At 39.4% G+C, this 27,476-nt stretch overlaps 1 protein-coding gene across 2 annotated transcripts in view; it reads right to left on the bottom strand.

Moving 5' to 3' along the window:
- PHEX (phosphate regulating endopeptidase homolog X-linked) overlaps positions 1 to 27,476 on the bottom strand; it is a 206,293-nt gene that overhangs the window by 26,591 nt on the left and 152,226 nt on the right. For both annotated transcript variants that reach the window (XM_003791908.2, XM_012806412.1), the window contains exon 15: positions 20,146 to 20,204. In XM_003791908.2, coding sequence (XP_003791956.1) covers positions 20,146 to 20,204 — 59 coding nt within the window. The remainder of the gene's footprint in view (positions 1 to 20,145; positions 20,205 to 27,476) is intronic.

Here is a 27,476-nt window from a genome sequence, read left to right as displayed (position 1 = left end):
AGGAAGGAAGGAAGGAAGGAAAGAAAGAAAGAAAGAAAGAAAGAAAGAAAGAAAGAAAGAAAGAAAGAAAGAAAGAAAGAAAGAAAGAAAGAAAGAATCAATCCATGGAAGACAGGACAAAGCTTTGTATCTTGCTAGCTTTCACAACCCTGGGCCCCCTAAATTATGTAGCTGGCCCTGCGTGCAGATGACCGGGAGACACATTTCGCTTTGCCCTTGGAACTCACCACTAAATTTTGCACCTTGGGTTAATACTAGCAGGTGTGCTTACAAGTCATCACAGGTCATCACAGCTGATAATACAAAGAATAGTGAGAGAGACAGAGAGAGTCTTCGGCAATATCCTTGACTGCTCCAGAGCAATTGCTCTAGGCCCCATGAGACTGAAAGCTCTTTTATGAGTTAAAATCTTCTTCCTTCCTCTTCTTAACTTTCTTTCAATCTCCTGTCTATATCAGGACACTACCAGGAGACATGAGGGCAAGAACACAAGTCTTTAATTTAGAAGTAAAATGTAGATTTTATATCGGTCTTATATATATTCTTTGTATTTTACTAATATTATAGTTTGAGATTCCAAGGAGCAAAAACCCTATTGCAAAACAGAGATGAATCCAGCTAGTACTTGTCTCTCTTCCTGCTGTTTTCACATAAAGGAAAATGCATCTAATATGACTTTGAAGGGACAATGTCGTCATATTAATCTTCATAATTTCTACATTTCCTTAAATATCTTTGGCATTTTTACATCAATAATCCATCCTATTTTCTTGATTACTTTTAGTAAGTCATTCTGACTTGAATATATATGCAAATATATATTACATATAAATGCAAATCACGGTGTTTATGTGAAAATTCCACTTCACACAATAAATCATCAAAAAGCAATGATATTTCCTAATAAGAACAATGATCATAAACCAATGTGATTTAATTGTTAAATCATTATGGCTTCCCTGCCTGGTAATGTGCCCAGCTGGAAGCATTTACGTCCATTGCCAACTCTTTACAGGAAAACATCTGACACCTGCTTGAGCCTCTATTTCTGCCACTTTTGCTGTTAGAGGCCCCAGATTCAAATACTGAAGCTGTCACATTACCCTGATCAGCTGTATCTGCTCAGCTTGTCAGGGCCATGCAACCCAATACTGATAAACAGAAGAATCTGATGCCCTTAGGTGTGTTTGCTGAAGTGAATGGATTAATGGTATAAGCTGCATTTGGGGGGGGATGTCAACCAGCTAGAGTGACAGATGGAATCCCAACAGGGTCAACGCAATATCTTATCTCATAAAGTGGATAAGTTGTATTTAGCAAAGGGAGAAGTAAAAAACAAGCCGGACAGGCATTCCTTTTCTCTCCCTTTTGAACAGGAGTTTCTTCCGTTTTCTCTCGTATCCATTTTATTTCCTTTATTTTTCTTCAGCACCACCTCACCAGCCATTTCACATTTTTAAAGCTCCTTTTCCTATCAGCATATTTACAGGAAGCGTTCCTCACGGTATAAATGGGGGAGCAGGAAAGAGGGAGAGAAAGAGATGTTTAACTATTGAGTTGGCAAAAATTAATACATTTGATAAGAGGTACCACTGGCCAGGGTGTAGGAAGCACGTTGGTGGGAGTAGAAATTGGTCAGAGCATTTTGGAGATCAATTTAGTCATCTCTTAATGCTTGAAGCTCTATTTTGAAAAAATGAGTAACTATGTGCTGATATGGACAAAGCTCTAAGAGATACTAACTAAAAAAAAATAGCATGTGGTAGAATGTATAGAGCCCTTTTATGTAAGAACACCCCTCCATACCCATAGTCAGTTCTGCCGTAACACCTGTACTGAAAAGGCAAATTTGTTCCAATGCAATTGACACATTCAGGAAAAATTTGAATATAGCTCCAATTGCACATTTGTTTATCTATGAGATATGCTAGGTAAAAACAGAATACTGCACCCAACTGAATTGACCCACATAGGAAAACACAAAAGGCGCACATGCACATGCTCTGACATGACCAACTAACTGCCCCAGTTTACCATGTAGGCTAGGAGCCACACCTACCACATCTGATGTTCAAATTTCCTTCATAACCCACCTCCCACCACTACACAGTAACTCGAAAGGGGTAATGCCTCCAACACTAAATTCCTCCAGCAAACTTCAAGTCTTTTCGAGGGAAAGTGCCAGTAGCATTTGTGAATTAGCCCATTTAACAAGTATATAAGTGTGCTATGGTTTTTATTAGATTCCCAGCTTTTGTTTTTATGCGTCATAGATAAAGCTTTTGATTGTGCCTTTAACCCCATTTTTCCCATAGGGCTTTATATTACATATTTCTGCATAAAACCGTGATGTCTAAGAATACAGATGTCACATCATAGCAGAACTGACTGTATATGTACAGGTATGGATGTATGTGTGTATATACCCACATACACCTCCCAGCCAGTGGTTCGCAAATTTGATCACACATCATCAGAATGGAGGGTTTGGGGGGTTTTCAATATTAAATACGGCTTTATTTGAAAGCACCTTGAAAAGAATTTGAAGCAGTTACAGTGTTTTTAGACCTCAATACAAAGTTGAAATGTGTAACATTGTAACAGAGCTTACCTGTTTTAATATTGAATATATCAAAACTTAACTCTCTATAACAATATTTGGGGTTTTTTATCTTTGAATCTTTTTTATTATTATTTGGGATTCACTGAGGGTACAAAGAATTAGGTTACACCAATTGCATTTGTTAGATAAATTCCCTCTTACAATTGTGTCCCACCCCCAAGAGGTGTGCCATACACCGTGACCCCCCACCCCACTCCTTCATCCCCTCTCCCTCATTCCCCTACCCTCCACCATGCCTTCGTATTGGAACTGAGTACATTGACAGAATGGAGGGCTTGTTAAACCATGGATTGCTTGGCCCCATCCTCAGATTTCTGAGTCACTAAGTCTAGGGTAGAACTGAGAACTGGCATCTCTAACAAGTTCCCAGTTAATGCTGATGATGCTGCTCTGGGTACCACACTGTAAAAACTTATACAAGTACACTCTAGAATTCATTGTAGAACTGCCTGTAATTGAGAAAAGTGTGCAACAAACTAAATGCCTAATAGGAGGGGAGTGACTTAATTATGGGATAAGCATATTATTAACTGCTATGTAGCAAATAAAAAGAAAGGGGTAGGTCTTAATATTCTACCATGGAAAAAATCTCCAAGAAACATTGCAATAAAGCAAGGTACAGATGTGGACATACAGTATAAATATCACTCCAAGCCCCCTCTCCCAAACCTAGAGCTTTCTTTCCACCACTATTCTGCATGGCTTGCTTTGCTCAAATGTCATCTTTTCATTCGGGCTTTCCCTAGTGCTTTCTAAAGGGGTGGGGTATTATACTACCCACTTTCTTGCTTTATAACTTATAACACTATTGTCTATAAAATATTTGAATTATTTTATGTGAATTGTGTGCCTTTCCCCAACTAGAATGCAACTCCCATAACAAAAGTTATTCTTATTTTATTTTTACTATTCTTTCATTGTTGTATATCCTTGGAGCCAGAATAATACCTGGCACATGGTAAGCATTCAATAAATATTTGTTGAATGAATGTAATCTGTACCTTATGAAACTCAAAAGGGTGACTGGAGTTGAAGTTACCTATCATGAGTACATCTCATCAGTTGAAGTCTAGAACATTACATGATACTATTGGTAGTACCAATGAATTACTTCTTGAATTTTCTATATTCAGTACCAGATCTGAGATATGTTCCATTATTCTAGTTCTGGTTTTGTTTTCATTCTACACGAGGGATGTTATTAGTTCTATTCTCTTGTTATCATGGCAGAACTAGTAGTTTTGAGGTCCGCATATTTTTCCCACTAAAATTTCAATCAGAATATAGATATTAATAAACTAAAAGTTTCTACTTAGCTTTATGCAAGTTCCATCACTCTTATATCCCCTTAGCCATCTCTACCCCAAGTAATATTCTTCCTTTTTAGGGTTATGGTATATGCTGAAAAGAGAAAATTAGACCAAATACTGGTTTAGATCAAAGACCCTTGCCCCTGAGAATATAGAACTAATATCTCTTTCCTCACTTTTGTTGCTTTTACTTTACTGTTACATTAATTTTAAGTTCCATATCCATAAATATATAGTTCATGAAACATGAAAGTTATTACACAGCAAATACTGTGAAAGCATTACCACCAAAGTTTGATGTTATTTGGAAGTTTTATTATTTTAATACTAACACTTATTAATGCTGACAATTTTAAGACAACTGTGAGTCCAAACTCAGAATATCTTCTGTTCTTCCCATGTTTCATCAGTTTTCACAAAATGCTAGGCCTCCAACTTTCATTTCCAGTCTTCAAAACCTAGACCACTTGCTTTTTTCCCTTTCTCCATCACAGATTTTTACAAATTTACTAACACAATGCGAGGCAACTCAAACTTATCTAAATTTAAAAAGCATTTCATTCTTAAATTCAATATCTCTTGATTCTTTTGGAGGAATTCAAATTATTGAATTTGTTCAGTTAGGATCCCTCCAGTAGCCTTTGGTACAGAAGTGACACAGCCAAGGTTATGTGACAAAGTAAGTTCAGTCCAAAAAGAGGTGACAGATTTGTAAGCTTCATAGTAATCTCAAATCAAAAAACCTATAACAGGTATACAAAAAATAAAAACCAAGAAATTAAAGCACACCACCAGAGATAATTGCTTTTTTAAAAGGAAGACAAGGAGGGAGGAAGGAAGAGAGGACCACAAAATAACGAGAAATCTCCCATCAACTCATGAATATATTAACAAACTGTCATATATGTGTACCATGGAGTATCAACCATAAGAAAAGATGGAGACTTTACATTTTCTGTGTTTACCTAGATGGAAGTGAAACACATTCTTCTTAGTAAAGTATCTCAAGAATGGAAAAAAAAAAAACATTCAATGCTAATATGAAACCAATATATAAACAACTACACACCCACATAAGAAAAAACACAAATATAGTCTAGCAAGGAGAAGGGGAGAGGAGAGAGGGGAAGGGAGGGAAGAGGGGAAGAGGGAGAAGGAAGAACAGAAGGGAAAAGAGGGAGAAGGAGGAGGAAGAGGGGAGGGAGAGGTTGGAGGGCAGTGGGCGGGACCTCATCTAATGTGCACAATGTGAGGGTGCTCAGCACACCCACAGGTGAAGGGCTCAACTACAACTTGAACTTTACCTTAGAACTAAAAACAATGTAACCTAAACATTTGTACCCGCGTATTAATTTGAAATTAAAAAATGAAAAATCAAATAGTAACATGGCAATAGTAAGTCCTTGCCTATGCATAACAACATTGAATGTGAATGGACTAAACTCCTCAGTCAAAGCACAAAGAGTGGCTGAATGGATACAAAAATAAGACACAATTATATATTGTCCACAGGAGAACACACTTCACCTATAAAGACACACACAGACTGAAAATAAATAAATGGAAAAAGATATTCTAGGCAAACAGAAAACAAAAAAGAGCAGGAGTGAGTATTCCTTTATCAGATAAAATAGACTCCAAGACAAAAACTGTAAAAAAGAGACAAAGAAGGTCATTATGTATTGATAGAGGGGTCAATTCAGCAAGAGGATATCATAATTGTAAGTTTATGTACACCCAATATTGGAACACAGAGATATATAAAGCAAATATTATCAGAGCTAAAGAGAGAGCTAGATCCCAATACAATAATGGTTAGATACCTCAACACCCACTTTCAGCACTGGACACATTGTCCAGACAGAAAATCAACAATGAAGCATTGGACTTAATCTGCACTGTAGACCAAATGGACCTTATAGATAGTTATAGAACATTTCATCCAACAGCTGCAGAATACACGTTCCTGTCCTCAGCTCATGGATCATTCTCAAGAAGAGATCATATGGGTAGGCCACAAAACAAGTCTTAAAAAATTCAAGAAAATTAAAATCATATCAAGTTTTTTCTGAACATAATGGAATAAAACTAGAAGTTGATAACAAGAAGAACCCTGGAAACTAAACAAACGCATGAAAATTAATATGCTTCTGAATGACCAGTGGGTTAATAAAGAAATTAAGAAATTTTAAAATGTCTTGAAACAAATGAAAATGAAAACATAATATGTCGAAAACCCATGGGATACACCAAAAGCAGTACTAAGAGGAAAGTTTATAGCAGTAAGTGCCTATACCGAAAATGTAGAAAAGCTTCAAATAAACATCAAAGAACTATAAAAACAAAAGCAAACCATACTCAAAATTACAGAAGAAAGGAAACAAAGATCAGAACAGAAATAAATGAATTCAAAACAAAAAAAAAATACAAAATACTGGCAAAATGAAAAGTTGGGTTTTAGAAAAGATAAAATAGACAAACCTTTAGTCTAAGAAAAAAAAAAAAGAAAAGACTCAAACAAATAAAATCAGAAATGAAAAAGGAGACATTACAACTGATACTACAGAAATCCAAAAGATCAGTAAAGACTACTAGGAACAACTAACTATATACCAATAAATTGGAAAACCTAAAAAAAAAGGATAAATTCCTATGTACATGCAACCTACCAAAATTGAACTAGGAATAAACTCGAAACCTAAATTAACCAATAAAAAGTAATAAAATAAGGGCCAGACGCAGTGGCTCATGCCTATAATCCTAGCCCTCCAGAAGGCCAAGGGAGGTGGATCACTTGAGCTCAGGAGTTCAAGACCAACCTGAGCAAGAGTGAGATCCCATCTCTAAAAGTAGCCAGCTGTTGTGGTGGGCACCTGAAATCCCAGTTACTCAGGAGGCTGAGGCAGGAGGATCACTTGCGCCCAAGTTGGAGGTTGCTGTGAACTATGACGCCACAATACTCTACGCAGGGTGACAAAGTGAGACCCTGTCTCAGAAAAAAAAAAAGTAATGAGACAGAAAAAGTAATAAAAAGTCTCCCATCAAAGGAAAACTATAAAGCTGTCCTGCCAGATACAATGACTCACACCTGTAATCCTAGCACTCTGGGAGGCCAAGGAGAGTGGATTGCTTGAGATCAGGACTTCGAGACCAGCCTGAGCAAGAGTGAGACTCCATCTCTAAAAAAAATAGCCAGGCGCTGTGGTGGGCACCTGTAGTCCCAACTACTTGGGAGGCTGAGCACAAGAGTCTGAGGTTGCTGTGAGCTATGACATCAGGGTACTCTACCAAAGGCAACAAAATGAGACTAAGTCTCAAAACAAACAAACAGAAATAAGAACAAAAGAAAAAAAAAAGAAAAGCTGTCTGGTTATAATGACACAATTAGTATACATAACCACTGATTACTAACATTTACCTATGATATTCCAAGATACATGGGTAAGCTTTGCACGTACAAGTGTCCTCAAATAACCTACAATCTAGCGAGGAAGAAGAGTATCGCCAAACAATTAATCCTATTTTATAAGACTTGAAGATGAAGCTGAACTATACCAACCTTTCTAAAGTATGCATTTTAATTGAAATATGTTTTAGAGAAAAGAAATACTGGATATGTGGGAGTAGACATGCAGAAGCATTTGGGGAGCGGGGTTATTTACTCACATTTCTGTGCTAATGGGTAAAAGATACAATAAGATCAACTGCGGTTTGAGGTAGGAATGGTTTGGGACACAAGTTCTCAAAGTATGGTCTGCAAACCAGCATCACCTAGGCATCTGCTAGAGGTGCCAATGTGGGGGCTCCACCCTAAACCTACTAAATCAGGAACCCTAGGATCAGGCTAAGAGCTTTCCACCATTTATTCAGATTACCCTGGTGCATGTTGAAGTTCAGACCCACTGGTTTATGTCAGAATAGCAACAGTATTCCCAACCCCAAATGCACAGTAGAATAAAAAAAAATACTCATGTCCAAGACCCTGTCCCAGACCTATTAAGTCACATTCTCTGGGTTAAAGTCCTGAATGTATTTTTTTTAAATTTCCTCCAGATGATTTGAATATGTGAGCAGGTTCAGAAATGTTAGTTTAGGACAAATAAGGAACTACTTATGTTTAACTTAACCAATCTAGGAACCAGCCTTCCTGTCTCATTCCCACCTCTCCTTAATATTGCCCCTATCACACAAGATTAGATAGTTTTACTATAATTTTTCACACCGTATTTCAAAACTGAAATTTTACATGGCCTCTAAATTATAATTGTAGTACAGGACAAAAATACTTTTAATTGCGACTGTCTTAGAAAACCCATGATTGAATGCCGACTCTGAAAAAGAATGAGCGTTACATCTTATTCGGGATTAGTTCTAGTAATCAGATAAGTCAAAAACCATTCTAGAATCTAGGGAGGCATCAGTCAGGACATGGTAATTGCTGCAATTACAAAGCACTTTTGGTTATGTTTTTTTGCTGTAAAAGGATCTCATTGTCATCACTGCTAAGATTAATAGTGACTTTTTTTTTTCAAGTTGGCATCTTGCAGCAATTTGGTAAATGCCAACCTTCCCCTTTCCAGAAAGTATCAAGTTCTAACAGCTGTGACTCCTGTCAAGGGATTCAGCAAGATGCCTTAGCCATCTGCTGACTTCCTGCAGGTAACCTCCTGCCACCACATCTATCAGCCTAGAGCTGACAAGCAGAAAGCAGCTTCTGAAATCTGCCTTCCATCTTGAAACCTTCTCTGCTGGCCCTCCTATTCTTTTTCTGCCACAGTTACCTTTAGGCTGCAACAAAGAAAACTCCCTCCCCTCCTTTACCATGGTGACCAACCATCCCTGTCTGCCTGGGACTGAAGGGGCTCCTGGGATGGTCCCAGGAGCTGGTCTCAGGCAAACCAGAAGTTAGTCGTCTCTACCCAGGTTTGACCTCTTTTTGCCTTGGTTGCATTTTTATAGCTCAGCCTTTTATGTTTCTCAATATTTGGCATCTTACAGAGGTTTGGTAGTTAAAATCTTGTCAAGACATAAATTGCTGGGCCGAAAGCCCAGAGTTTCATATTCAGTAGGTGAGGCCGGATAATGCCCATCTATCACAAAGGATGCGGATGCTTCTGGTCTAGGCAACGTGCTTTGAGAACCAGCACTATATTTCAATATCTGGCAGAGAAAATGCTAATTTCCTGCCATCATGAAGCTCAGAGTCTCACATCCTACTCATACTCCAACAGGACCTGCCATATATCAATTGCTGTCCTAGGTATTCAAAACTGACATTAGGGGCAGTGACATTCAGCCCCAGGCCTGGGAACATAGTAAATGCTCAGCAAATACTTGTGTGGTTCCCCAAGCCATGTCTGGGTATGAGATAATGGTCTCAGGAATGGAAATGTGACTAGTATTTCTCCTGTGTCAATTAGACCCCCAAAAACCTGACTCTCTTTGTTCATCTCCTCTAAAAGTATCTTTAAGATGTAATTTGTATAAAATGTGAAAAATAAGCCATCTGATCTATTGTTGGTGGAAATACAAATTTGTACCGCTTTCCTCAAGAGAAGGTGTGCAAGATGCATTTTTAAAGCCTGAAATGCGACATAGCATTTGACACAGCAACTGCTCCACTTTTAGAAATGTAATAGTCTCAGATTGGACAAAGACCCACAAAACTTACCAACACAGAGGGGTTTTTTTTTTTTTTAACAATAGTGAAACAGCCTAGATGTCCTTTGAGAAGAAATCAAAGTGCTTTTATTGGCAGAATAATACCCATGATGGCTTGGAATAATATGTAATGAATGGAAAAATATTTATGTTACAATGTTCACTGCGGGGAAAGCAATACTATTGGATGAGGCTATATGTAAGTTAAATTTAAAAATATTTGTAGATGATACATGTTTTGAGTCAAGAAAAGTATTAAACATGGCTATCTTTAAATAATACTAACTTTTTAATTTAGCGTATCTAAAATTGTTCTAGCTTTTCTATAATAAACATGAACGACTTTTAGAATAAGGGTCAACGATAATTGACATGGGCCCCTTTGCCTCTTTGCCTACTCGCCTGGGCAGTAGAGGCCCATTTGCTGTCTATGGCAAATGCATCCTGCTTTGTAGACCTTCTTCCTCTGTAAACCTATCTTTTTCTTCTTCACTAAACTTTGTGTCCTGCTTGCCTTACTTTGGGGTATCTGGTCATTTTTCAGCCAAGAGCACACCAAGAACCGAGGAATTAGGTAGCTCCTAAAGCCCCGATATTTGGGGATGTAGGTGGCTGTCTTGAAACCCAACAGAAGTACTTTATATAGGTGTATTGTTTTTATGGGGGGTCTCCTCTCACTCTCGAGGGGGACCCTTTTCAGCTTTCTTGGAAAGGCCTTTGCTTATCTCTGCTTTCCTTTAAATATAATACACTCTTTTTCTTCGCTTTTCTTTCTTCCATTCTGCTAAAAAAAAAAAAAAAAAGATAATTGATTTTTCAAAGGAAGGACAACTGAGATTGTGACCATCAAGATAAATTAGTGAGATTGCTCCCTCCCTATTTCTTGTCTCCTGGTCCCATGTCTGTGTTCCAGGTTTCTGAAGCTCTCCTCACCCTGGCTCAGGTCCAGGGAATTCCCAGTGAATGTCCCACTCGCACTCTGTCTCTCTAATTAGATTGACTCTGATAATCATTCCATGCTTTCTATTACCAGCCCTACTGTAAAGCTGCCCAGTCCACCATGTGTCCAAAAACAGTATTCAGAAATGGCCTGCAGGTGGCAAATTGTGTCCCTTAAAGGCATGGATCCAGGGATTAATCATGGTAACAGGAATCTCCTAAGATCACAGAGCTTCCCAGATGAGGTCACCTTTGTACTTCTGCGACATTTCCCAGGACACAGTTCTTAGCTGCCTCCTGGGTCAGGCCTCAAAAACGTGGGGGTTATATGAGGAACTTAAGATTTCTCAACTAGACCAGAACAAGAAAGTCTTAAAGCAGTTGGCTCAGGTGTCCCACGGCCTTGCTAAGGGCATCACCTCTCAGGTTGGCAAACTTTTCCAACCATGGTCATGACTTCACTTCAGCTTACTTAACAAAATTTCTTAAATCTCATCGTAAATGTTGGAAAGTAAAGCCTTTTTGAAAAATAAAGCTAAATATTCTTTTTAAGGTAGCTTATGGCACCTCTCCAATAATCTCCTTCCACACCCCTCTGCAAAGTAAAGATCTAAAGGCATCATGGGCTTAGCCAAAGGGCTTGCAGACAGCAGCAGCCTCAGCGGAGGCAGGGGTGAACTGCTCACTGCCAGCCCCTTTGGATATGGAATCAACAGGACGTGGGGACATCCAACCTCTGACCCTCACCTCCTGGCTATTCCCAGATTCTATGTCTTATTTTCATATCAAAATAAACACAATACCCCCACTGGTTAAACAGCAATATGGGCGAGGATATGATATAATAATGATTACTCTGATGCATTTATAGCGCGCTTTTCGCCTTTCCAGAGTGTGTTCATGTATGTCATCTCATGCAATTCTCACATTTCTTACCCTGTTTTGAACAGTATAACATGACAATTAACAGCAATTCAGCTTTCTTGGAAAAGCCTATGCTTAGCTCTGCTTTCCTTTAAATATAATATGCTCTTTGTCTTCACTTTAAATAAAAATTTTGCAATCAGATAAGCTGAGTTATACTCCCAGCTCTGGAACTCGCTAGTTGTGTGGTCTTGGTCAGGTTACTTCACCTCTCTGAGCCTCAGTTTCCTCTTCTGTAAATGAGCCCATAATGCCAAGCTTATGGAACTATTGTGAAGAGTAGAAATAACATACATCTAAGCATCTGGCATTAATACTGGCACATTAATGCTTTCTCAGAAAACAGTAGCTGCACAGAACAGTCATAATCTCCTTTTGATGGGAGTCCTTCAAAGCATGAGTGGAAAAGTTGAACAATTACAGCAGTGCGGATACCTGAAATCTCAGATAGTACTGAACCTTATAGGTTCTATCCACCAGTTTCTTTCTCCTTCTTCCCAATTTTATGGATTGAAAATTCACTCTTACAGCAGATCTTAGCAACCTCAGAATACAATTTTTTCTTTCCTAATGAAGTCAAGAACTTTCCCCTTTCCACTGAAAGGAAGCCCTTTATGGCATCTCTTTGGCATACCCAAATTGCCAGAATCGCTGCTCTTGCGCTGTGGGGGCATTATTAAATAAAATAAGGATTGCTTAGACACAAGCACCCCAACAGTCAATCTGATAACTGGGACCGCTACTAAGTGGCTCATGGGTGAATAGCATATACAGTGTGGATACTCTGGACAAAGGGATAATTCACATCCTGCGTAGGATGGCACAAGTTTTTATCACACTATTCAGAATGATGCATAATTTAAAATTCAGGAATTTGTGTATATTTCTAGAATTTTCCACTGAATTATTTTGAGACCTTGGTTGCCTGTGGGCAAATGAAACCACAGCAAGTGAAACCATGGATGAGGGAGGAATACTGTACTGCCTGTATTATGTCTATGTGCTTATTTGAGAACCATTTCTTGGGATTTAATTTACCCACTTCCTAGTCCTCCTTACCACTGTCATTGCTTAAGTTTAAGCCCTTCTTATTCTTCTCTTGAGTCATTTGCAAAACTCTTAACTGGTCTAAGTGACTTCAATCTATTCCCTCTCCAAATCATAATCTTTAAGAGTAAGACTAAGGAGGTAAAGCTTAAAGTTTTTTGCCTTCCCCCCCAAAGTATACTAGCTCCCCCTGGCCTGTCCCTTGGCATGACCTACAAGGCCCTCCTTCCACATATATTCTCCCATCATTCCCTTTGCTCTCTCTTCTATCCCTGCCACCCATGGCCCAACATTTGTGAGCATTTCATGGTCCATTCCTGTGCCATGCTCTGCCACATCTGTAGCCTGCACCAACCCGTGCTTCTGCATGTCCCAACCTCCCTTCTCTGCCTAGAGAACTTTCTCCTTTCAAAGTCCACTCAACTATCACTTTCACTGGGAATCCATTCTTGACTCCCCCAGCCCCCAGATGTCATTTTCCCTCCACTGTGGCTTCCAGATGCATAGCACACCCTTGTGTTACACAATCACTAGGATATCCTCCAAATGACCTGGTAACAAAGTCTCCCAACTCCTCAAAAGCAAGGGCCACTAATAACTAAGATTTATTGAGTATAAGCTATGAACCAGACTTTATTCCAGCATTTTACATACATTAGCTCACTTAATCTTCACAATGACCTCACAGGATGGTTACTATTATTATGTCCATTTCACAGATAATTAAACTGAGGCTTAAGGATGCTATGTAACTTGCCCAGGGCTGCAAGTTATTAATGGCCATGTTGGAATTCAAAATCAAACTGTCGGCTCGGCACCTATAGCTCAACCGGCTAAGGCGTCAGCCACGTACACCTAAGGTGGCGGGTTCGAATCCCCAGCCCGGACCCGCCAAACAACAATGACGGCTGCAACCAAAAAATAGCCGGGCGTTGTGGCGGGTGCCTGTGGTCCCAGCTACTTGGGAGGCGGAGGCAAGAGACTCGCTTGAGCCCAGGAGTTGGAGGTTGCTGTGAGCTGTAATGCCACGGCACTCTACCCAGGGGGACAGCTTGAGGCTCTGTGTCTAAAAAAAAAAAAAAAAAAAAAAACAAAAATCAAACTGTCGTACTTCAGAGCCCTTAACCACTACACCATACCATATCATATACCCTAGCACCAAACTCAGTACTTGGCATACTGCAGTGCTTGTATTAGTTATCTGTTGCTGTGTAACAAATAACCACAGAACAGTTCCTTAAAACTTTCTCACAGAAACATTTACTTTCTCACAGTTCCTCTAGGTCAGGAATTCAGAAACAGCTTACTTGGGAGGTTCTGCTCAGGGTCTCCCGTGAGATTTCATGGCTCCCTCCAGAGTGAGCAATCTGACCACTGAGAAAGGTGAAAGTCACAATGTATTTTATGACCTAGCCTCAGAAGTCCTACTTCATCATTTCCATAGTATCCTATTGGTTACAGAAGTAAGCCTTGTTCAGTGTGGGAGGGGACTTCACAGGAGAATGGAGACCAGGAAAGGAAAATCATTAGGGTCTCTTTAAACAGTGAATAAGTGGAAAAAATTACTAAGAACTTCTCTGAATCAGGATCTCTTCCAGATAATGTGAAATTTGGATTAGGTAACCACTTAAATGTCCTTGTTGCTCTAAAACTATGGAAAACTATTCCCAAAGTCTAGATTAACATATTTCCCTATGTTCCCAAATGGAGCATCATAAGAATTCAAGGACTTAACTTCATTCATTTCCAGTAGAAGCCACAGGTGAGTATTTGCTAACTTGGCTTTTACTTTATGATTTCAGTCAGAGCCAATAAAAGTATGAGAAATTCTTGCAGTTTGAAACACAGTTATTTCCTTAACAGCAAAACAAATCTATGTTTGGTTTCCGGATTAATTCTATAATTTGATGCCAACATAAGCCCAGCCTCTGGACAAAGGCTTATCTTCTTCAACAGAATATTTGTGATTAAACTGAGGCAACCAAATCCCTTGTGTATAAAAGCAAAGATAATAAAATCATTGGTTTTAGCCCTTAGGCCATGCTTGTTTTCAAGCCAAGATTTTATGTGTTTAAAATAATTCCTTAATATGAGTTGAAAGGTATGAAGACAAAAAATAAATACTTAAATAAGGCATTTTTCAAATACATGTGTATATTGAACACATGAGACAAATTCTATTCTAAAGAACAGTCCATGTTAGGAGTAATGAAAACCAAACATGAGCTGTTCACTCTTCCTACCCCTTCCACTACCTGATGAGATCCAAAGAACTACGGAAGCTGGGTGAGAACACTCCTCAATGGCTCCCTGGAACAGTGTTCTACCCCAGAGATTGGCAAACTGCAGCCTGTGGGTCAATCCAGCCTACCGCCTGTTTTGTAAATAAAGTTTTACTGGACCACAGCCACACTCACTGGTTGATTAATTGTCTATGGCTGCCATGGCAGAGTTGAGAAGTTACAACAGAGACTGTATGGCTTGCAAAGCTGAAAATATTTACTATCTGGCAATTCACAGAAAAAGTTTGCCAATGCCTGGTCTACACTTCTAAAGACTCAGCCTCAGGCAACCTGCTACTAGCTCAAAATGTTGATGCATAGTAAATGTTGTTCCAAACATTTTTATGGGGAGGAGAGCACGTTACTATTTATGTTGAGGTAATGCTTACATAAAGTAAAGGCATAAGTACTAACCGTAGAACACTGAGTTTTTACACGTGTGTCATTTGTTCAGCCACCTCCCAGATCAAGATCAGGAACATTTCCCATGGCCCATCCCAGTCACTGCCACTGACAAAGGTAGGCATTATTTTAACTTCTATCACATAGATTTATTTGCCTGTTCCTGAACTTCATAAGCATGGAACAGAACAATATTTATTCTCATGCCTAGCTTCTTTCACTCAGCATTAAGTCAGTGGCATTCACACACATTGTAGCATGGAGCGGTTACTTCTTTTTCATGGCTGTGTAATACTCGCTTGTGCGAATATACCCCCAATTTATTTACCTCTTCTTCTCTTGATGGATATTAGGTTCTTTCCAGGGTTTTGCTGTCACGAATAATGCTGCTGTGAACTTTTGTTTGAGACAGAGTCTCACTTTGACACCCCCAGTACAGTGTGGTAGCATCATAGCTCACAGCAACCTCAAACTCTTGGGCTCAAGTGAGGCTCTTACTTCAGCCTCCCAAGTAGCTGGGACTACAGGTGCCAGGTTGGTCTCAAACTCCTGACCTCCAGCAATCCACCCACCTCAGCCTCCCAGAGTGCTGGGATTACAGGCATGAGCCACCACGCGCAGCCCCCGTGAACATTCTTGTACATGTCTTTTGGTAGACATAAAGACCGACTTTTAGGAGTGGAATCTCTGAGTAATAGGAGATATCAACAAACTGCCAAATACCTTTCCAAATTGGTTGTACTTTTTTAGTATTCAAATTATTGTTTTAATATATTAAATCTCTTGAGAGCGAAAGTTCAAAGTAATTACACAATTATAAAAAGGACTTTACCTAACAAATGAAAACACTGTAACCTAATTCTTTGTACCCTCAATTAACCTGAAACAATAAAGAAAAGGAAAAAAAAAGAATAAGTGATTAAAAAAAAAAAAGTTCAAAGTAATCCCACCGCCAATCTCCACATTTGTTTTCTCTTGTGATGTGCGGGCTATGCCAGGGATTCCTGGCATGCCAGTTTGAGATATGCAAGCCCTGACCTTGGCAATGTGCTGGCACTTTAGAAAGTCACCTCTTTAAATCCTCCCCCTAAACTCTCTGGGCTAGGGAAGCATGAGCTTGGGCACCAATAATCTCACGTCCCTGTTTGCCTCTTTAACCACCTTATTAATTCAAATCTAATTAAATTCCATAACAGCCCCGAGTATAACTCCTCATACAGCAGATTTAAATCATTATGATTTCACACTGCACTCTGTGTCTGAAGACGCTGCTACTCGGCTTGACAAGGCTAGAAAACTAAGAAGCTAGAACCGCCCTGGAAAACTCTAAAATTGAACGATGGCCACAGATCAGAGGGTTCCACACAAAGCTATGTCTTGGGTAGGGGGATCTCCAGGTTTTTCTATTTTCTACTCAAATCTCTGCTGCATACAGAAGCAGGCTTAAGTGGCATAAATCAGAAAATGATAATGGGAACTGAATGAAATTCTCATAAATCACGTTACTAAGTATAGTTACATCTTAGATGTGAAACCCAATTAAACAGATGGCCACATGCTGTCAGAATCAGCCCTAATCAATAAAGATGTTCATTTGAGAGAATCACCTCAATTTTTCACTCCTTCAGTGAAGCAAGAAGAAGGCAGTTGGGGAGGTAGGGGAGTCCCAGGAAACCCAGTGGGGAAATGTGTAAGAAGAAACTCCACCTGTCTTAATTTGTAATCCAGAAAATCAGAAAGGAGAGAGGGAAAAAACATCACCCAAAGGATTCCTTGTCATCTTGCCTGGAAATATAATTTACAATGAGAGCATGCTCCGGTCATTAGGAAAATACAAACAGCTTGAATCTCTTAATTAAAATACTGCTTCAAATTGTTCGTTTTAAAGCCCCTCTGCCCATGAGCTTTCAAGAAATCATTGAGTTATCCTGAAATGGCTTCTTCCTCAGCAAACCTCTAAGAAGACCAGATCTTCCCAGGCAAGAAAAAGGCTGAGCAGGAGTGAATCCTGAAAGCGGAACTATTACTAGACACACTTAGGTCCCCCAAGGAGCAGTAGGCCTTCACTGACATTTGAAAGTGAGTGTAAAACACGGGCAAACAGACGATCTCATTGCCTTTTCTTGCATAAGAGCTGATCTATTCCCCTCACTAGACTGCTGAAAATTAAGTGCACCAATGCCCAGAGTTGATGAAAATAAGGAACAATAGAAATGCTTCTGGACTTTGGCACAGCCACTTTGGAAAACATTTGGTGTTATCTAGTAGCGTTGAGTATTTGCATACCCTACCAGGCAGTAATTCTAGTCCTGGGTGTCTACTCCAAGACATTTGTTTCAGAAGGCATGTTGAACAATATTCAGAGCAGCATCATTCATAAAAGGAAAAAACCTTATGGGGATACACACAGGTCTGTTAATAGTAAAACAGAGAAATAATCTGGGGGTACAGTCATTCCATGAAATACCATACAGTAAAAATGAAAAAAAAACAACCACCACATGCTATGTGGATGAACCTTAAAAACAACATGTTGACTGCCCCCCAAAAAAACATTGCTTAAGAGTTCTTATAGCATGATACCATTTTTATTATGTTTAAAGAAATCAAGTAAAAAGAAAGAATATATTGTTTAGAGACACTTACCTAAATGGTGAAATTTTTATTTTATAACATAAGAAAGTGATAAACACCCAAATCATAAGAGTGGTCACCTTTGGGGTAAGAGATGGGAGGGTTATAGGCAGTGGCAAGGATACTGGAAAGTTCTAGTTCCTGGTTGGGTAAGGAGCTCCTAGGCACATAGTGATTTTGTCATCTTTTCGTATATTTAAACCTTAATATATGCCAGCATGTTATAGCTATTCTTTTGCAGGCACCAAATATTAAACACTTTTAAGTGGCTAATCTCAATGATATTCTAATTCCCAATAAAATATTCTAAAGATTGTTATAGTTCATATGTTACAATAAATATTATTATAAGTATTAGTTATAATTAATAACTCAAATATCACAAGTTCCCACAGAACATATGCAGCTTAGTCTCAACTTAGAGCTTAAGACCTTAAGAAAGCAATGGTAGTTTCATGATAATGAATATTTATACGACAAGGAGTGACATTCAAAATATCTAACAACTTATTTGGTTATGTAAATTAACATAGGAATAAAAAAATTCCACCATCTGCTTGTATTCCTTCTGTCCATTACTCCCTCAGACCAAAGTCCTACAGAGATGCCCATTCTCTGTAGTGGCCACATGGGGTGACTCTAAGAAGACATGTCCACTGGTAGTGAGCAGCCACAACCACAGCCTCCTGGCTGTCCCCTCTAACTCAGAAATCCTGTGGGGACAAGGGCCAGTATGGAGGGCCGATAGGAGATTAGCTGACTGGCCAGAGGGCAGGCAGGATGCCTCATTAAGAAGGTGGTTTCTGAGCAAAGATTTAAAGGAAATGGGACTGTGAACCAAGCAAGTCACCTGGGGAAATTTTCCAAGAAAAAGAGAGCCCCAAGTATCAAGGCCCCAAGAGAAGACTGTCAGATCTGCTCTAGGGACACGACAGAGGCAAGTGGGATTGAACAGAGGGAGGAAGGAGGAGAGTAGGAAGAGGCAGAGGCAGAGAGCTAACAGGCGTCAAGGCCATCAGAAGTCACTTGGCTTCTACTCGGAGATGAGATACTGATAAAAGGTTTTGAGCAAAGAAGTGACATGATATGATTGTAAAACATCTTAAAATGGCTGCAATGTGATATTCAGAATGGACTGGAGGAGGATAAGAACAGAAGCAGGCAGGCCAGTGAGGAGGCTATTACTGAATCCAGGTGGGGAGTGGCAGTGGCATGAACCAGGGTGGCAAGTCTTCCAAATTCCACCTCCTCCATTCAACGGTGTAGAAATGTGATTGAAACCATGAGATCAGATGGCATTACCAAGTGGGTGGGTGAAGATGAAAAACAGAAGAGAAAGGAAAAGGTGCGAGCACTGGGCCTCGGGGTGTGCCTATCGCTAACAGATAGGGGAGCTAAGGAAAAACTAGCCCGGGTCTGAGCACAGTAAGTCACCACCCATCTGATTTGGGTATTTGTCATTCTCGCTAATGCCTTTCTACTTGCATGATAGATGAATGCCCTTCTAAACAATGTACAGAAGTGTTCTGTATGATTTTCAACTTTATTCTTATGGTATCATACTCGATATATTTTCCTGAGTGGTCTTTTTCCCCACAACCTAATATTTGGCTGGTTCCAAGGACCACACTCTTCAAATCGCAGCATGAGGGTACATGCCAGGATTACAAACGACTGTCATAAGTACGCATGCCCATTTTTAGCTTCTCTAGATATTCTCCAATTGCCCCGCAAAGTGAGAAAACCAATTCACATTTCCACCAGCAGTATCTGTCCCTTATTGCCAATGCTAGTGGACTTACTTGTGCCTGCCCGATCTTTAATAATTTTTTTCCGTTTATCATGGCATTGATAATCACCTGCACCCAGACATGTAAGTAAAAAACCTCAGTACATCCGAGGGTTAATTAGAACATTTCCGAGCTTCCTTCTTATAGCTAGTACCCCCAGCTTCTACCATCTGACCGGTCACCTGCTATTTCTCCCATAAATCCTAGGAATGAAAAAATGGTGTGGTCAAAATCAGTAAGAACATTATGAGAGGAAAGTAGAAGCTGGCTCCTTTTCATGGCCAACTTCATTGTGGTCTTCTTTATTACAGTTAATTTTTTAAAATGTCAACGGTGACATGAAGCTTTAAAAAGGCTAATAAGCTGAAGGGAGGGAGGGAAGAAACTTGGGCATATAGAGAGAGAAACAAACTTTCTTCACCAACATACCCTATTACTTTGGAGGGAAAATAAACACTGTCCTTCATCAGAGCCATGAAAGCTTCCTTCAATTCTGTAGCACATTAACAAGGAGACAAGAAGCCGGTACTCACGGATCTGGTTGGTAGATGCACTGTAGAAGGCATTGACCGTGGTTGGATTTGTAAACCACCTGTAGAAAGAGAAACAAATGCCACAGAGTGATCATCATTATCCAGGCGGGGGGCAGCAAAGACAAACAAGGTGGCTGGGTTCGTTAGCAGATAAGCGGGGAACAAGTAGGGTGGGCAAGAGGGAAATTAACCACCTGTTTAGGACCACTGTCCTGCTCCATGAACCATCTCATCCTAAATGGAACATAGTTCGGTAAGAATATATTAACGTGCCTGGTTATTCACTGCTACTAACGTAACAGAAAATGTCAGCAGCAGTGCTTCTGAAAAAGCTTTAAATGAGAAATTCTAGAACCGAAAGGGCTTTCCCTGCAAATGGAAATACAGCAAGCTGATGTCTGTCAGGCCCTGTTCAATGGATCGAGGGGACAGCTGGGTTTCTCTGCTGCATCGCCTCTGACCTGTCCATTAAGAAGGTTTGGATTGATGACAACACAGAGGTCCATTTAAAGAAAGATGAATGAATTACAAACCACGCAGCCCATAGGGTCTGCCTGCACCAGTGGAAAATGTACTGATTTAAGCACTAAAAGCTTTAATGACTGGTCCTGCCTCCTTCACTAATTAGCTGAGTCATGTGGGAAAATTCACCTACCTTCCTGGGGTTTGGTTTTAGCTAGAAATTTAAGGCTTTCCATTAGAACATCTCAGGATCCCCTCCAGCTATGAAGATTCTACACTTTATATGTGCAATTAGATTGAGAATTGGCAAACTTTTTTCTGTAAATAGTCAGAGCATAAACATTCTAAGCTTTACAGGCAATGAGGCAAAATCAAGAATATTATGTAGGTACTTAAGAGCAAATGTTCCACAAATTTTTATTGATAAAATTCAAAATGGAATAATCAAGTACAATTTTTTTTTTTTTTTTGTAATACAGGCCTGTGAGAAGAATGGAATTCCTTTGGGGTGAGATAACATTATACTTACTTGGGGTTCAAACTTAGTTCATCTCTATCATCAAACCAGCTGTAACGTTTATCTCTAAAAGTCCTGCTTAGCTCAGAGGCCATACAAAAGCAAGCAGCAGGTAAGATTTAGCCCACAGGCTGTACTTACCAATCCCTGACTTACACAGTTGTGAGTTTCAGCCACTGTGCTTGATAGTTAAAAACAAGCAATTCATTTTAAACTAAGTGGCTCAAAAATAAGCTTGCAAGACAGGCATTGGGGGTGGGCACCGATAGACCCAGCTACTCAGGAGGCTAAGGCAGGAGAATTGGTTGAGCCCAGGAGTTTAAGTCCAGCCTGGGGAACATAGCAAGACCCTGTTTCTAAAAAAATAGGTAATGAAAAGTAAAGAGAAACTTACCCCTTTTCAGAATAATCATTTCATTCATTTATGTCTAATAATTGTATCAGACTAATAAGTTAATTTATGACAGACTAATATGAAACTAATAAGAAATCCAACTGTTGATGCTAGTTGGTGCACTCATACCTTCTCCCCAAATATAAAGAAGACTATGAACACATCATTCTACTGCAATTGTCATTATTATTAACTAGCATTCTTTGAGTACTTACTAGGTATAAGCACTTTTTATCTATAGTGAGAGAGGATACCTGGAAATAGTGAAGTCTAAAGAACAAAGGGTTTCTCATAGAAGCCCAAGGACACGCCTGCAGTGTCCTCTCCATGGTAACCTAGCTGTTAAGAATTTGTAAAACTTACTTTCCTGGGTCCCTGAAACTAATGCATACTGCTTGCCTCTGCTTCTGTAAACCCTGCACACGATTTGATACTTCCAGTGACAAATAATATGGCCATTCCTTTGTCTGTCTACTTGTGAGTCCAATAAAAGGACAGGGACAGAGCTGATTGGGGAGCTCGGCCATTTTGGATTCTAATCTGCCACAGCTCCACTGATTGAAATAAAACCCCTTCCTCTTCTATCATCAGTGTTCGGGTGATTCTTTCTCTCCACCAGGCCTAGAATCCTGCAATAATACGAGGGATTTTTTCCCACAGTAACTATAGGAATTATTAACCCAATTCACAGATGAGGACAAAGAGACTTAGAAGCATTACATATTTACACAAGGTCTGGTCTGTGTGACTTCAAATCATTTTTTGAAGCACTGCGTTATACTGGAGGAATTACTGAAAATCAAGAGAGCATCCCTTCTTTTTTCAAAAGTGAAACCTAGACTTATTTCTATAAAATGCATATTCTGTTCCTTCAAATTTAGGGTTGATATGTCAATTAAGCCCTAGTAACTTGCCCACTGGCTTATTTTCCGGAGGAAAATAGTAGAGGGGACAGCGTCTCTATTGACCTAATGTTATTACCTGTAGTAAGCAGAATTACTGCCACATCCTGATCTTGGGATCCTCTGAATATGTTACGTTACATAGCAAAAAAGATTTTGCTGATGTAATTAAGGATACCTTAAAATAGAAAAATTATCCTGGATTACCCAGATAGGCTCAATCTAATCACATGAGCCCTTAAAAGCAGACAACCTTCTTTGGCTGGAATCAGAGAGCTGCCAGAAGAGGGAGTGAGAAGAAATACTGCAGAACAGAAAGACGGGGAGATGCCAAGGGTGAGAAGGATTGGACATGTTGTTGGTGGCTCTGAGATGTAGGCACACTGTGCAAGGACTAGAGAAAGGCCTCTGGAACAAAGAGTGGCTCCCAGGTGACAGACAGCAAGGAAGTGAAGACCTCAGTCCTACAACCCAACCCCAAGGAACTGGATTCTGCTGACAAACAGAATGGGCTAGGAAAGAGAGTCTTCCCAGAGCCTCCTGTAAGAGTCCAGCTGGCTGACACCTTGATTTCAGCCTCATGGAACCCAAACAGAGAAACCAGACAAGCTTCTGACCTACAGAACTGTGAGATAATAAATCTGTGTTGTTTTAAGTTGCTATGGTTGCAGTAATTTGTTAGAGTGGCAGTAGGAAATGAATACACTACTCAGAGAACCCAGCAATTGCAGATCAAGAGGGGGGACTCCAAATGCCTCTCAATTTGGCTTCTAAACAATATTAGATTGAATCATAATATAGACAAAAGATAAGGTGTCCCTTCTCTTTAGCAAAGAATAAACTTTCAAAACATTAGGGTAAGGAACATGCAGGGAGAAGGTTCCTAACTGCTGGTAGACAAAAGTGGACAAACAAAAAATTTAAACAACTGATCCCTGAAATTAGACCCTGATAAGGCTCCTGAAGCTTCACCAAGAGTAACAAAACATCTTCCTGCAGACACACGATCTTCCCATTCCTGACCTCCCAGAGCTCTTGTTGACTCTAGGGCACATTTGGAGCCTTGATTATACCCAGAGCTAATATTAAGCAGCTGCTCTGGTAGATCCTATCAGTTGTTTATGCTGTTATCACTTCTGTTTGTTCAGTGCCTGTGCCAAATTAGCTGTTCCACATTCTGTATATCTCCCTTACTATATCCAAGTTCATTATATACTTAGTTTTACTATTCTGTAATGTAAGGCTACAGGTACTAGTTTTAATACATGTTTGCAAATTATTTTATATTTTTCCCATTAAGAGATGGAGTCTAATTCCTCTCCTCTTGATTACAGGCTGGCCTTAGTTCACTTCTAAAGAATAAAATACAACAGAAATGCCCCTCTGTGAAATTCCAGGCCTAGGTAATTAAAGGTGGTACAATCTCCCTCTGATGCATCCAGATATACCCTCCCATCCTTCCTCCTCTCTTTCTCAGCAAAGTTGCTCTTCAAAGTTTATCAATCAGCACACTGTGCAGAAATCCGATATCTGGGGAGAGAGGCCATATGTAGGCTTTCTAGTCAACAGCCCACATCAACCACTAGACATGAAAGAGATACAGTCTTCCACATGACTCCAGCCCCAGCTACTATCTGACTGTAACTACCTGAATGACCATGACCAGGAACTATACAACTTAGCCTAGTGACCCCCAGAACCACAAGACATGAAAATAAATATTGTTGCTCTAACCCTCTAAATTTGAGCAGAGTTTTTACACAGCAATAGATGACTAGAAAACTAAAAAGTTGGCTGTCCACTTTTTCCCCAAGCAATAGGCTGGATGTTCTCCGAAAACTGTTTTATTTGACCCACACAATGGTTAAAAAAAAAAAAAATTACTGAATTGGAATTCCTTTAAGTGGAGTGTGTGATTACTAGTTTTCCATAGTCCCCACTACTCCCTATTGTTTACACCCAATAGGTCAGCCATTAGTTAACTGCCCTCTGACGGCATTTGAATTTGTCTAACTTACCTCCCAACAAGAATTTAAGCTGCTTACAGACATAGACTGTTGTACAAATGGCATGTGTTGAGCAAAAGATCACTAAATCCATTCAAATGAATTTATTTCTATGTATACATCCATTTGAATAAACAAAGAATATCATTCAAGTGCTTTAAATTCTTTTTTCTATGTCTTTAGTGTGTTTCTGCAGTCTGTATTTGGGGAAAGATTTAGTGGGTAAGGTAGGGAGAAGTCTCATATAAATTTCAAAGCCCAAAATATATGGGGGATAAAATATACCAGATAATAAGATATATAAAAGGAATGTAATACCAAAATACAATAATCTGAAGGAAAAGACATTGGTACCCCAATTTCTTTGGACCATATAAAATAGATATGCATCAGGCTAAAGTTTTACATTTTACTTATCAACTCTTAAAGACAGTCTAGGGAATACAGAATAGAAAAACCATAAAGTATTTATTGCTTTCTCACTAACATCCTGCAGATTATATCATTCCCATTCCATGCTATAGATAATGCTTTTGCACACAGAAATTCTGGGAAGGGCCATAATTTATATAGATATTTGATGTATTTTTACCTATTTTTCAAAAGACACAGAGAGTGAATCCAGACATGTTTGGTCACAGTAGAATGAGAGTGAGTTAATATGGAAGCAGGCTTAAAATCATTTCTGTCAAAGAAAGGGATCCTGAGGGGAAGAAATTACTTTTGACTCAAGCCAAGCAGTAAGTAAATCCTCTATTTTTAAGCAAACTGGCGAAGTGACAACTCTGAAAACCAATTCTTAAATATGTACCTTCAGGGATGACCACCCAATTAATTTCGTTCTTGCTGACATTTCCCATAGCCTTAGAAACTTCTTAATGCACATTAGTGCAGCTAAAATGGATTCCATGAGAATGAAAGATAAAGAGTATTTATCTCCTATACCCACAAAGAAGCAAAATGTTATTTCAGGGCTTTGTGGAAATATAATCATGATGTCTGCTATTCAAAGTAAACTAGTGTAGTGGAGCTACTCCAGAATCATCCCCATTCAATTAACTCATGGATTTCCAGACCTAAAAGATGTCAATTAAAACCGATAGGTATCATGAAGCTAAAATTCCCTACAATGATTGAAAAGGCCCAGCCATATGTTTCCTTTAAAAAAAGAAGAGAAACTGTCAGATCACTCACCGTGCGAAGAGAACCTTAAATGTCTTAATGTTGTTTCCTCGAAATAGACATATAGTCTGTAGAAACAAGAATTATAAGCATTGCCCTGATTTTCATTTCTGGGGAACTTTTCTCAAACATTAACCAGTTTAATATCTTTGTGAAAGAGGTATTTATTTTGCACTGGCAGAGAAGAAAACCACACAAATCACACCATTTCCCTAAGCCCACAAAATCAGCCAGCATTTTTCCAAAGCATGAATAAAATATTAGACATAGTTAAGACCATTAGAATCTGACAGTCTATCAGTATCTTAGGATGAAGCTAAAGATGACACATTTAGGAGTTCTTCAATTACCAACCCTGGCCTTGGTATCCCCCCAAATGAGTAACGACACTTTGAAATTGAAGAGTTAAACTGGACACGTTGCCAATATAGACAAGCCTGGGAAGACCCTGAAAATTCACAAAAATACTAGTGAAAGCTTGAATTTTCCACAAGATTTTTTAAAAAGAGTTTGAAGTGATCTGAAGTAGATCTTTAAGGGCAGGGTGATTGCCATAGATCCATAACGACCCTATCACACCGGGATAGTCACAGGAATTTCAGGAATCATTTGCTGAAGTAATCAGATTTGAGAACCCTAAATCTAAAATTTCTATTGACTAATTTAGACTGGGAACGAAACAGAATAGGTAGACTGAAAGATGATGTGGAGAGAAGAGAGAATCAAGGACAGTGAAACAAATGGCTTTAAACCATTGTCTATCATTTCCCAAGAAGTTCTAAGGCCTTCTGCGTTCTTCCTTTGTGCTTTTGGTTGGAGTCAGTGATAAGTAGGGGCATGATTCAGCCTTAGGCCTACTTTTTACAGTTAGTAACTTAACAGAGAGCAGAGGGTCGGAATGGGTGGATGGGAGCATTAGAGGAAGAAGTGGTAATCATAGCTTAAGCTAAGGACCTAAGCTAAGGGCTCCAGACTTTTTAGAAGTCAGGACAGAGCAGGAAGTTAAAAGGGAGAGTAACAAGGGACTCAGTGAGCATTAAAGAAACCAGAGATTTGACAACCAGAGTATCAGCCAAAGGTAAGAAGTGGGACATAAAAACAAAAAAGTGGACCACAGAAGCCAGGCTTCCAGGTATGATGGCATGACAAGGTTGACAATCCCTTTTTACAAAAATCAAGTAGAAAAGTGGACAAAAGTGTCAAAAAGAAACCATTTTAGGGCTTTGGAAATTGATCAAAGGTAAGCAATAAATTAAAAATGTCTTATCTTTAAAAGCTACTAGAGCTTAGGGATAAGTAGAGCAAGACTGTGTGACCTTCTTGCCTGTGACTGCTCCTGTCTCTCTCAGCTCAGTGAGAACTTAATTCAGAATAGGCTTGCTGGAAAATCAACAGCTTTGCTGCCACAAAGGATGGACTCAACTGGGGGTGAAGGTGAAAATCTGCAGCTTTGTCAGCTAAAAATAGCCAACTTAGTAGAAAACAAAGGAGGAAAACCCAGTTCGAAATTTAAAAGAGATTTTGAAACTGAAAGAGTCATAGTAGGGCTAAATGAACACCCCACACATCCCTGGCTGATTGGAAAACTAGGCACAGGTACAGGAAAGATTGGAGAGAGCCCAATAGAAGGCAACATCCAAGATAGACTAAGAACCTGCTGTGACCCAATCCACACACAAAGCAATTTTAGCCGAGGGTAGAAGCCCTACAGGCTCAAGGTGTTAGAACACAAGCTCTGTTTACGTTCCTTTTGGAAAGACGTCTGGAGAACATTTAGAGAACTAAAAATAGACCTGCCATTCGATCCTACAATTCCACTATTAGGTGTATACCCAGAAGATAAAAAATCACATTACAATAAAGATGTC

Source organism: Otolemur garnettii, unplaced genomic scaffold (assembly GCF_000181295.1).
Source record: "Otolemur garnettii isolate 467f Iridium unplaced genomic scaffold, OtoGar3 scaffold00051, whole genome shotgun sequence".
Taxonomy (NCBI): domain Eukaryota; kingdom Metazoa; phylum Chordata; class Mammalia; order Primates; family Galagidae; genus Otolemur; species Otolemur garnettii.
The sequence above is the reverse complement of the archived record's forward strand: the minus strand, read 5'-3'. Positions and strand labels throughout refer to the sequence as shown.